At 43.7% G+C, this 13,191-nt stretch overlaps 1 protein-coding gene across 4 annotated transcripts in view; it reads left to right on the forward strand.

The window, feature by feature from the left end:
* Window positions 1-13,191, forward strand: part of DAAM2 (dishevelled associated activator of morphogenesis 2) — a 198,070-nt gene that overhangs the window by 173,654 nt on the left and 11,225 nt on the right. For all 4 annotated transcript variants that reach the window (XM_025197839.1, XM_025197838.1, XM_006018598.3 and 1 more), the window contains one exon: window positions 10,247-10,341. In XM_025197839.1, coding sequence (XP_025053624.1) covers window positions 10,247-10,341 — 95 coding nt within the window. The remainder of the gene's footprint in view (window positions 1-10,246; window positions 10,342-13,191) is intronic.

Here is a 13,191-nt window from a genome sequence, read left to right on the forward strand (position 1 = left end):
ATAGCTTGACTCATTAACCTGACTCAGGGGCCTGATCTGGTACATGGGGCCAACATGGCTGGGCCCTAGTCCCATGTGCCACATTTGGCCCCATTGCCAGCCCCACATGCAGGACCATGTTATATAGTTTGCAGGGCTTGTAAATTTGGTGAAAAGGGAGTGGTGGCAATGTTAATTGTGGCTGCTTCTTTGCTGCCAAATTTCTGAACCTGTGCAGAAGTCCATGAGCTGGATGACATGGTTCTGCAGGCTGGACCTGGCTCATAAGGCAGAGGTTGAGCACCACTGGATTACGTGACAAAATAGGCCTTTTTCTAGCTCTTATTTTTATGATTCAGAGTTATTAAGAAGAAGAAATCAGATGTTTTTACTAGAAACTCGAAACACTAGTAACGAGATGAGATTGTAGCACTGTGGCTTGGATCTTGCACATCATCAGTGGTTTTCTACTATACTCACTCATATGTACAAATATATGTGCTTTTTGCCTCCTTCATGCTCTTTTTAAGCCACATATAAAGAAGATCATAATAGGTTTAAAAATAAATCAAATTTAAATCCAAATACTTAAACATGTAATAAAATTTGTCCCCAGTTTTGAGTTTAACTCAGCCACAACTCGCACAGCACTTGAACGGGAGGGGCAAAATCAGCTGCATGCCACCTTTGTGCTCTCCTGATCCTAAAACCAGCTTGGGTCCCAGCGCAACTTAGAAACCTTTGGATTGCTCTCAGTTATGCCAGTTGCTGATGGTCCACAAAGGATCATTATACCAAAGGGGCTTGGTGGAATACAGAAAACCTTCAGTCACATCTCTTATGTCAGAGGTCTTTGGGAAGTGAGACTACAGAGATGGCTTTCAATCTCTGTCCTACCCCTGGTGTCTTAGGCTGAAGAAATGCACACTGAATTGTGTCTGACTCAGAAATAGCTTTCACTTGAGTGGAATCACTTGCAGGCTGGTTCTCTCCTTAGTATGAGTGGGCATGTGTAGACAAAACGGGGGCCCTAAATTGAAGCGGTAGGTTTTAAAAAACACCACTTCAATTTAGGGCTGATTAAATCCCCGTGTCATGCACACACCCCACTGACTTACCTGCCTCTTCGGTGAGGAGGGGAGGGGAAGCTGCCATTCCTGGGCGGAGCTGCTTTCCCAGGCTGCTTGCGGGCTGCCTGCAGAGCTGTGAAGCTGCATGGAGCCCAGTGCTTCGCTCCTCGGCTGTAGGGGCAGCAAACTAAAACTTGTCAAAAGAGTTTTAGTTTGTTGTGCCCCAAGTAATTTAAAGCGCATTACATCACCGAATTTCCTACAGCAGCTGGAATTAACGCGCAATATGCTGCTGAGGCATGGAAACACCGACACCATTAAAGCGGTTCAAAATCATTTAGCCCACTTTAAAGTGTCATGCAAACATGCCTCTCGTTTCAGCTACACACGGCCAGTGACAGTAGGAGAATTAGATCCTTAAAAGAGGAGATAGGATGATAGTGCTATAAAGGAGATGAGCCAGGAGGTCCTATTTATTCTTCCTTATAATAAAAGGACAAGTTGATAGTCAGAAAAACCGAAAAACAACAAATGGAAATATTTTTTTTAAAACTGCATTATTAACCTATGAAAAGCAAGGGTTTTGTAGGTGATACCTTTTATTGGACCAACTGCCTGGTTGGGACAGGCTGTCTCTTTCTCTGGGGTAGACTTTAACAAGCTTTTGGATGCAATCCATTAGTTTTAGTTTTTCACATTTACAATCTTATCTAAGTAATGTTCCAGCCATGTTGTTGGTCCAAAAAAAGATATCACCTGCAGAACTCCTTGCCTCTTGCATATTTCCTGGACCATACTGGCTATATCAGTCCAATACTACTAAATAAACAACCCACAGAACTTATTGCCACGAGCCATTGAGGAAAAACATTTAGGAAAATAATTAAAGAAAGAGTAAAGCTTTTGTATGGAAAATATTTACTTGCCTGAGACAGAATTAGGAAAAAAAAGAAGTGTGGGGCTTATAAAATCCTTAAGCTTCTAGCATAAACCAACCAAGAAAAGATAGGGTTCAGGGAAAATCTTCCCTGAAAGACATGCTGCTTAATTGTTGTCTAATACATTGTTTTTGTACCTTTTTTTCTGAAGCATCTGGTACTGGCCCTATGGTAAATGTTTAAGTAGATCACTTATGTGCTCTGGTATAGCAGTTCTTCTGTCCTGAAGTTCTTTGGTCTGTTACTGATTTATAGCCAAATTCTGCCTTTGGTTATTTATATGCATGAACCATTGACTTCCCTTGGCAGTTGTACATGCATAATTGATGACAGAATTTAGTTCTTAGTCTCTTGAGCCATGCATTTTGCTTGGTTGCTTGTTTGTACTTTTGTAGTTCATTTATAAAAGCTTTTCACTTCATTTTTATAGCATTGTTACAGGCTAAAAAAATAATGCCATAAAAATGGCATCTTGTTACACCCCTAATTTCCCAATTGTTGATGTTTCTTCTTGGTTGTATGCGTTAAGTTTACTGACAAAATAAGAATTTTAGTAGCACTTCAAAGCTGGAAGATAAAAGAAAAGCTGCTGTATACTTTTGTCATGGATCACCAAAATTACCTCCTAACTGCTAAGTCCAGAAGCTGTTGGTGATGAGGTATGAAGTCAAAAGAATACAGCTTGATGTGAAGAGGAGGGGTATTTTGAGCTTGAATGGCTAGCAAATAGGTTCAGCTTTGACTCCTAGAATGAACAGATTTGCTTTCAGAAAGCCACTATTGTAAAATAAGTAGGGAATTGTGTAATGTCACTGAGCCAAATTCTGCTGGAAGGGCTTGATTCAAACCCCTTTGAAGTTAGTGAGTCTTTGTACTGATTTCAATGGCTTTTAAGATTAGTCCCTATATCACACTGGTGTAAATCTGGAGTGAAGATATAAATGACACATTTGTAAATCTGGAGTAGTTCCATGGGCAGATACCACATTTTTTATCTTGACTACATTTACATTTTTGGAGCACCAATAAACACGAGCCTCAGGCAGTGTTTATTGTCAACCCAAGTTTGTCATGCGTTGCTTCTGCAATGCTTGATGGTAACTTTTTTCTGTTTGGTCTCAAGCCTCATGTTTTACCATCGCTTTAGAGATGTTAAACGGATGCTGTGCTCTCAGGCTAAAAATGTTGGGCCTGATTTAGTTGCTCTATTTTTATGCAGGTGAAAGTCCCACTGATTTGGTTTCAATGGAGTTACATCTGTGTAAACTGGAATAACACAGCTGTAAACTGGCTCCAAGTTATTTAAAGTGTCCATTCCTGCATTGTTAATAGGGCAATGAGAGTCTTAAAATGGAAAGTATCTTTACAAAAATAATCCCATTCATTTTCATTCCTAAAGTCATATGGTTTGTCTGTTTCCTTCTTTATACCTCACCCAAAATGAAGATGAAAACCAACTGATCAGTTTCACTTTGTTTCCAATCAGTATCAAGTCAGTTCACTTTCTGGCTCTCATATGTGCCAGTGGGTGCCACAATTACTTAAATGAAAAATGTTGCAAAGGTATGTTAGTCTTGAAACAAAATACTTTAAAAATGCTAGTAAATAATAGAGTTAATAATGATTAAAGTGTTGGTTAAACCCTGTTTTTTGCAAATTTAAAGTTTTGAAATGGCCATAAATCAATCTGACAATGATACTGCAAAGTACATTTTCACCTTTGTTTTTTGGTTTTTTTGCTCAACTTATTTTTTACGGCCTCTCTTTTAATTTGAGGGATGGGGTAGGTAGCTCCACTTATTCAATGATAAAATGAGAAGTTCATATAAAACATGCTAAGATCAGTGAGTGTCTTTCTGTTGATATTGGTGAACTCTAGACAAGCTTCTGATTCTTGGGCTACCGTGTTCAGTGATAGCTCTCCAAAAGACCCATTGCCATTTCATTAATTCTGTATAGGAACAGAATACAGGTTTCCCTCACTTTGTGGGTTCCGTATGCAAATTCGCTCTTATGCAATGGCCCTTTTTATACCAAAATTCGTTATACGCGAGGTAAATTCACTCTTATGCGAATGGTGCGGTTGAAGCCTACAGTCAGCTGCTTTGTGTGGTGCATTGTGGGAGTGACACACACCAAAATATAGTCTCCTGCGTGGATCTGTGCTTCTTGCTCGTTATCTGTGAGACATGTTTCTGTAGTTGCCCTCCCCATTATAGTAACATTCACCACCACCCTGTGCTTGTGTGTACTGTCTGCTATTGGTGAGTACCAAAATTGTCCTGTAAAAGTGGTAGAAACGGGTCTGGGGGTCAGTACAGTCAAGGTCTTGGAATGTATCCCTATTTGTTATATTGTAAAGTGGGTTCCCTTTATGCAAATTCGAGTTATGTGCCATTTTCCAGGAATGCATGCACAGCATAAAACGAGGGAAACCTGTATGCTCAGGAAAATTGTGTTGACTTCTGATATGTTTGCTATTCTCAGCTGGTAACCATAGGTCAGTACGTTAGGAAACACTCTTGCATATAAGAAGTGGTCACAGATTCCTATTCCAGCTTAGAAATCTGGATGTTTGGAGCCCAGTTCTATTTTGTACCCTTTTTTATATCATCTTGTACGTCATTGTAGCCTCACTGACTTTAGTTGTTTTCCCCCTAGTTTTCATCTGCCTGACTGAGAGTAGAATCATACCCCATTATAATGCCATTGTTCTGGATGGAGTTTAATGTCCTTTACATTGCCCAGTTAAAAGGAAGATACCAAGTAGTTCATAGGTGAAATAATTTTCATTCAGTCCCTGCAAGAAATAAATCTGCCTATTGACACTGCCTATTTCAGAATAGTACCCTCCAATTTTGTGCTTGGAAGTTTGGTACCTGAAAATCGAGTAGCTTGATATTGAAGTTCTGTGATTATACCAGTGATGGGCTAAAGGCAGAAAATAAGAAACCTTTCTGTATATTAGGGTCATCATTCCCTCTGCTGACCCCTTAACATACAAAACTTCCTTTCATAAAATACAGCAGCTGCTCTATTTGTATCGCATGTCAAGAAACCAGTCTCTCTCTTTCCTCATACGCTTGCACACTCTGTCTCTCTGTCAGCCTGAATAAACACAAACCTCACTTTACTGGGGAGAGGGAACATTACTCTTGACACCACCATGTTGCTTTTATGAGCTTGGCAGTATTTGTACATCCACAGAAGGGCTCACAGGTGAACAGTAGCTGTCGATACAGCTTTGTGGAGAGAGCTGCGCTGAGAGCATGAGATGGGGCCAGGATTAATAAATACAGCTGTTACCAAGCCCTTTTCCCTGCCTCAGAAATCCCTTTCTCTGGGCAAAACCATTTCATGGGGCCTAAAAGAAAATATATCTTTCAGCAGCATCTAGCAGGTGGGTGATAGCTTTGTCTCCTATGTGGTTTAGGTGACATTCATGCTGCTCTAAAAACCATTGTTTACTCAAAGTCTCTTTGGCTTTTTAAATCAGTTCTGTAGTTCAAAATTTCTGCTTTTGGATCACCTGCAGTCCAGTTATAGGGAAATCGTGGCAGATTGAATTCCATCTTAATTCATTTCTTTGAAGATATAAATATGAATCACCTGGATAATAGTGGTTAAATTTAAAAAAAATAAAAAGCTTATGACATAGGACCAAATTTTGATTTAATTTATTCTTGTTACAGTCAGAAGTAACTTCATTGAGTCAATTAAGTAACACTGGGTGCATCTACACGTGCACCTTATTGAGGAGTTGACTAGCAAGCTCCGCAGTAAAGTGTCACCATCTACACATGCACTGATATTAGGGTGTAGTAAATTAATTAACTCCACCATACGATAGTACTGTCAGGGGTAGTAGTTAACTCTGCCACAGCACAACTATAGATGATGACCAGGGCTGGTTGGGGCACAAGGGTGCTAAAGTGTGGGGGCTGCCTGCCACCTAGTCCCTCACTTTAGCACACTTGTGCCTTAGCCATCCCCTCCACTGCCCAATGCTGCCACCCAGAGCCTGGTGTTGACCCCCTGGACCTCCCGCCAGCCTGGAGCTGCTCTGCCTTGGCTCAAACTGCTGCAGCCCTGGGCACATGTGCAGATGCAAAGTGCACAAAGGTTTATCATGTTGCCTTAATGGCATGTGTAGATGCACCCACTTGTAAAAAATGGTGCAAGTGAGTGGTACAGATTGGGAGCCAAGACAAAAATCTGAAAATCCAGTTTGCTTTGCCACTATCTTTGCTGATCTTTTCCTTTCTCTTTCACTTGGCTTAGCTTAGTAATAGAAACTACGCTTGCCTTGCTCGCATTCTGCTTCTAGTCACTTGCACTTTCTGGCTTGTCTTTACTAGCATTATGCTGCTGTGTTTGTATTTTCAATAATTCCAAGGGAATATTTAACCCTGGGGATAGTTGAAGGAGTTTCCTCTGCCTTAGATAAAAATACTAAAATATTTCTGTTCAAATTGAGGCAAATTTTGTAAAGCAGAACCTAGGTATATGTTCAGTTTTTCTCACACTCCTCAGTTAGAATTATGGAGCGCATGTGAAGATGCCCTAAATTTGGGGTGGGAACGCTTGAATTAGAGCAGCTCTTGGGAGCCTCTAATGATATCAAGTGCCCAGAGCTCTCATGTATTCAGTGTCCCATGATTCAAAATAGCGGCTGGGGCATTTTAACTACAGCTCATTCAGTGCACTTCAGTTAAAGCACCCTCGCCACCATTTTGGAGTATGGGGATGCTGAATACCTGTGAGGCCAAGATTGCCAGTGTGCTAATTAGCATGCTTCAGCAGACTCAGTCAAGTCTGCCCCAACATGTGCTAATTGGCATGCATCAGAGCAGGTGTCAGGCATGTGTATAGATGCCCCTAGAGTAGTACAAGTGAGGCAAGTAGCTAGCTGTTGGATTTCCTTGATAGATGCAAACTATTATGCCCAAATATATGTCTCTGCATAATTGTGCATGAAGTTTTAGAGTCTAATTGAGGCTCCTCCTTTTCCATTTTCTGCTACAGAACATACTGTAACTTCGGATTCTAAACTAGTTTGATGTTGCGCATATGATGCAGTTTGTAGTTCACAAGAAAATTCTTCCACCAACCACAACAGAGAAGACTAGCCACAAAACTGACAGCACTCTCCACTTACAACACAATTTCCCATCCCTCTTTCCCAGTTACAGTCATGTTTTCTATAATTCTCTCATTGTTAAATTATTTCACAATGTGGACATGTGACCATTCTGTCATTAGGGGAGGCACAAGGAGTGGTGTTCCTGGCCTCATGTAGGAGTGAGAAGTGAAGGGCTCTTGGCTGCCTGCAGCTTTCGGAAAGGGGTTTTCTGTAATTACCTTCTGCTGCAAAGGCAGGATTATTTGTGTTTGTTTCATTTGGATGTAGGCCTTCTCCACTCTCCAACAAAATACCTCTAAGCACCCTCCTGCTGTCCATTCGCCTCTCCCCAACTGTGGCTCAGAGGAGAAATTAAGCTGCTGTAAAAAATGGGGACCTTTCAAAGGAATGTTTATGGGCCAAGAAAAGATGATCATATGGGCTGTTGCCCAAGGAAACACAAATCAGACCCTGAATCTCACCCCAGGAATCTGCCATCAAGATTCCACAATGCCTTTTTAGGATTGCTGTTTGTTTTTTTGAAGAGAGGATCATATATGGCTTGGCTCAAGTGTTTCAATTTATGTTTCTGGCTGTCGGGAGATTCTGGCAAAAGATAAAACATTGTCAGCTCGTTTTCCATCAGTAGCGCTCTGTCATTCCATTAGGGCAGGAAATAGCTCGCTCTGTTACTGAGTGAATTTGACTTTAGCGTGGATCAGAGAACGGACCCATAGAGTTAAATACAGCTCCCTGTGCCAGCTGTGTAGCAAAAGACAGCCATGGCTCTTGGCCAAATGACCACCCTCAGGATTTGATACGTGTTGGCACCACGTGGTTCACAGAAGTCGGCATCACAAGAATATTTACCAGGGGATGAGGGAAGGAAGGACAGAGGAATTTAAAAGAAGATCCAACAAAAGGAGGATTTTATGTATATTTTTTTTATATAATACGATATATAAATTGAAAAAGAGTAGGTTTTTTTTTGCTGTAATGGGCCATTAGTGTAGGTGCTCAGATTCTTCAGTGGAGGGGTACAATATAAGAACCTTGATAGACATGGGGGCCGGATTCGGTTTCTCTTAGTGCACCCCAATGGCAGCTTTCTAACTGTGGAGGTAGCATTTTTGCACTTACACACAGGTAGAAATTCAACTTTACCTATAGTGTGGACTTGTTAATGCGCATATGTGTGCTGAGCATGTACAGCTCCCTATGCACTGACCAAGCTGGTTCGTATGTACACCTGCTGCTGATGCTTAACTGTGGATAAGTCATGAAAATGTAGCCAGCTAGAACCCAATAAATGGGTGCTAGAGGAGTCCCCTCTCCTGTTTTAGCTCAACTACCTCAGTGGGCAGGCCACTTGCAGGAAGCGAGAGACTCGGGTTTTAGGCCTCTCTTCCCAGCACTGTTCTCTAACCGCCATGCCATAGGTTAGGCATTATCCAGTCACCTCTCCAGTGCTCCTTTTGAAGCTGGCCCCCTGGACAGCCAGAAAGAAGATATGTGGGTTCAGGCAGAAGCAAGTAAGCCATAGGGTATGTAGCTCTGCACAATGGATTCTGGCTTAGAAGGAAGCAGGCCCTGGGTTTTAGCCTGGAGCCCTGCTCCCAATGGCACAGAAACCACTCCACTGCACTGCTCTTCATCCATTGTATCCAATGATTATTAAATGTAAGGGGTAGTGGCTCAGCTTCAAAGGAAGGACTGGAGAAAGGACCATGGCAAATACCTAACCTGAGGCATGGTGTTTTGAGCACTGTTCTGGTTCAAATCTCCTCTGGACAAAGGAGGCCAGAGCCTAGAACCAACGTCTCCTGCTTCCTGGGCAAGTATCTTTAACCACTCAACTACCGGGGAGAAAACATGGGAGGGTCCCTCTCCATTGCATCCATGCTTTTTCCTTGACTTACACATCTACATATTCACATACCTAAATTTATGTACATGGCCATTGCAGAGCCTACTAAGCATGCTCAGTGACGCTTTCACATCCACAGTACAGACAGGGCCAAAAATGGCCAGGTATGTGGCTAGAAAAGTGCTTTTTAGGGACACAAAGGGAAATAGAACTCCTCTGAATTAAAGCAAATACAAGAAGAGCCCAGCCTGCAAACTGTATTTCTCCCTGTGCTCATCGCCCATTGTTCAGTAAAACCTCACAACACCCTTGCTGAATAAGGTGGGAGTTACGATCCCTGTTTTGCAACAAGAGATGCTAAAGCAGAAATGGGAACAAGCCAAAAATCCCAGATGTTGTGGCTTGATTTCCAGAGATGCTGAGCATGTGCAGGTCTTGGTGGAGTGATGAGCTTGATTTTCAAAATCTGCTGAATGCTAATAAATCCAGTTGACCTCAGTGAGACCTGTAGGTGCTCAACACCTCTGAAAATCAAGCTACTTATTTAAATATGAGCTTGGATGCCTACTTTAGGCTTCTGGACTGTACAACAAATCAGCAGCAGAGCTGGGAGAATAGATTGGGAGCATTCTGCCCTTTTGGCAAGGTGCTTGAACTTGAACATTTGAAAATGCTCACTAGCTCCGAGTGGTACACTATTTTGTGCGTTCAGCTTGAGATGCCTATGCCCAATTGTGAGTGGTGATCAGTACTGTCAACTGCAGCTGACTTAAAGAAAAGATTCAGGCCCTCAACTCCTCTGAAATTCAGGCTGTGGATATCTCAAATGGGATGCACAAAATTAGTGCCTCAACCTATCCATCTTCAAATGGGGGCAGAGATGCCCATCTATTGGTATGTTGAAGCAGCATGTTTCTTTTTTACACGTGTTGTGGTGAGCATTCCAGATTAGACACTTGAACAATGTCTTCTGAGGGCTTCCTGGCAAATATAATTTCCCAGGGTAATCTGAGAATTTAAGGTTATCCTATGTGGCCATGCAATGTGCTGTTACCAATCCATAGGACCAGACCCAACCTCATCTGGACTCAGCTTCATGGCCAGTGGTTTTGCTTTCCTGGTGTCCAGCCAGTAAGCACCTCTGAATGACTGGGTAGAATATTTCTTACCAGTGACTCCTGGCTTGCCCAGTAGCCTCAATTTTCTCTGAACTTTCAAGCATCCACAGCTTTTGTAGTCACCTCTCTGTGCTATTTTTTCCCCCAAACAGATGCAGACTTTATATGCTTTTGATGACGAAGAAACAGAAATGAAGAATAAAATAGTTGAAGACTTGAAAACAGCTCTGCGGACTCAACCCATGAGGTAATTTTTGTTCAGTTCCTTTCTTTTACCAGCCCCCACAAGACCAGATGTGATGCAGGAAATGGTGTCAGTGAGTTCAGTAGTGCCTGGGAAGACACCCGATCATTTCCTCCTCAAGGACAGGAAGCATTTCCATAGTTTGTGCATGCCATTGGGGATCCTACCTCTCTCACTTTTACACTCTTGAACCAGGTGACATGAGGATTTAAGCACATAACTCTGGAGAACACAAGGCAATTTGTTGTTAATATTCTGTGGACAGTTTTTGGAGAGAGATGTTAGCTGGGTTAGTCTGAAGTCAAGTGGACGGTAGGGTAGATTTGGAGGGTTGTCTTAAATTTGCTGCTCTCCTCGCGCCGTGCCTCAGGGCAGGCATCGAGAGTCAAGTGGCTTGTGTGCGGGCCGGGAGTGACCCGAGCCCTTTTCCGCGCTGCACGCGGGCTGTGGCCAGCAGCCCGGGCACGCTGGGTCGGAGAGGGAAGGCTGTCGAGCTGGAATTAGGCACAAATGCATATCGGTAGTTTAAAAGATTGTTTACTTACACCGAGATGGCAGTGGTGTAGGCTGGAAAGCTTGCTTGAGTTGCGGTTACAGACAGAAAAGAAAACAAAACTCGAACCTGCAGGGCACGAGGGTACGTCGCAAAGGGTTCCGGCGACGGGAAGATGAAAAATACGAGGGTACGTCGCAACGGGTTTCGGCGATGGGAAAATAAACCTGCAGGACTCGAACCTGGGTAGAAGAGCTCTGAGGTCGTCCGGCAAGGACTCACACGAAGGTTGCTAGGCTCCGTGGGTCCGGTTCTTTTGCGTGCGGGAAGGGATACGTCTGGACTGCGATTGGCGACGGGGAGAGGCTAGAGGTTGATCAGACCTCTGTTGCCTGCTTGAAATGCGTTGGGTCCGTAAGGATCCACAGCGCTTAGAGATCTTCACACAGCGTGAAGTCTCTTCCTCCCGGTGTTCGTGGAGTCCTCCAACTGGGGCGGAAACCACTCAAGCCTTTTATACGGCTAGCAAGCCAATCACTAGCCGCCACGTGTGAATAATTTAGAACTGGCCAATAATGGGACTCGAATTAGCATACAAATGGCGGGAACTCTTTGCAATGAGCATTTCTGTGTTGCAACAAAGAAATGCACCCTGCAAAGAAAGCTTCAAATTGGCGGGAAATTCTCCCTTGCACTGGGGTTCTCTTTTGCAGCAGAAAACTCCACCGTGCAAAGAAGCTGCAATTTAGCGGGAACAATTTAGCAGTGCCGAAGCACCCAAAACCAAAAATCACACCCTTTGGGTTGTGACAGCTTGAAGCTCCTGGCCCTTGCCACCTGTCCCCCACCCCCTACTACCCCCCTGCTACCTACCACTCCCATGGTATCCGCACCCCACCCCACCTGCACCTTGTTCCCTGCCACCTGCCGTCCTACCCACCAGACCTCACTGGTGCATGCCCTCTCATCCCCACCTCTGCTTTGCCTCTCCTCCTTCCTGCTCCCCATACCTGTTTCCTGCCCCTGCTTCCATGCTTGGTCCTTGTTGCAGCTGGACCCCCTCTATGCCTCCCTTCTCCCCACATTGTTGCTGCCATCACTACTTAACTCCCTGTCGCAGCTCTGGCTGGGGCTCCTCTCTGGTCTGGGAAGGAAGCATGTGCTGCCTCAAGCTCCAGCACAGCCACATAGCAGCTGTTGTGTCATAGCAGCTCCAGCCCTGGCCCTGGAGCTGGGCCAGAGCTGCCACCATTGCTGCATGGCTAGCCTGGGACTGGAGACAATGGCACATGCTCTCTACTCCTTGCTTCAGGCGGGAGTGGGGCCCCAGTCAGAGCTGAACCTGTGACAGGGAGGTAAGTGGTGGCTGGCAGGGGGGGAGTGGAGGCAGGATGGGGCAGCAGAGAGCAAAGGTTAGAAGCAGAGGCTGCAGGGAGAAGGTGGCAGGGGAGGGCAGGTGCTGCAGCTTGGACTCCAAGACTAGCCTTGGGGCTGGAGTTAGAGCTGGAGCTTAAACCACTGCCCCCTCCTCACTTATACTCAAATCCAAGACCAGGGACTTTTCCCCCCATGCTGAAAAGCGAAGAAAAACCTCATCTTGGAATCAAATAAATACAGTAAATGTGTTTACCTCAAAACCATGCAGAAGTTAAGAGATTTTTCAGTCCATAACTAAAGTTAAGAGAGCATCAGTCCATAATTTTTTTTTATTATTATTTTTTTTTAAAGCAGTTTCATGGAAAGTTTTGAAGCCATAAATTCTAAGTGATTTCAAGATGGCTGGGAACTCATAGAATGAAATAAGGAAGAAGGTATTTCTTTTTGAGAATTCCTGCTAAGCCCAGTGACTAAGATGCTCACACTTCTGTTCTTTGTGTATTGTTTCTTCTGGGGATGAATGACAGGAATATATGGAATCAGTAAAAGAACAAGATTAGTAGAGTTACACCAGGACTAATATTGGCCCAGAGGGTTCCACATAACGTCATGAAGCCAGTTGGGAATGGGGATTTAGATAGAGGTAGCCTTTTCTCTTTATGTGCAAAATTGCATAGCTAGATGGGTGGTGTGTGTGTGTTTGTGTGGGCCTCTTCCTCAGAGGCATCCGGTATTAGCTCCCATAGGACTTCAAGCAGTCCTTAATGTACTGATTAAATGTTAGTTTAACGTAGGCTAGGTTGTTTGAACTTTAACAGGAGGCAAGTCTTTCCCTGTATTAGCTTTTTTTTTTTCCTCTGTCCTGATAAATGATATTCCACTTTCAGTTTCTGAAAATGTGACCCTCTAAGACAGGGGCGTCCAAACTTTTTGAATGTGGGGCCGGATCACGAACTTTTTATCACCCAGTGGGCCAGCGAGCC

Source organism: Alligator sinensis, unplaced genomic scaffold (genome assembly GCF_000455745.1).
Source record: "Alligator sinensis unplaced genomic scaffold, ASM45574v1 scaffold198_1, whole genome shotgun sequence".
Classification (NCBI taxonomy): Eukaryota; Metazoa; Chordata; order Crocodylia; family Alligatoridae; genus Alligator; species Alligator sinensis.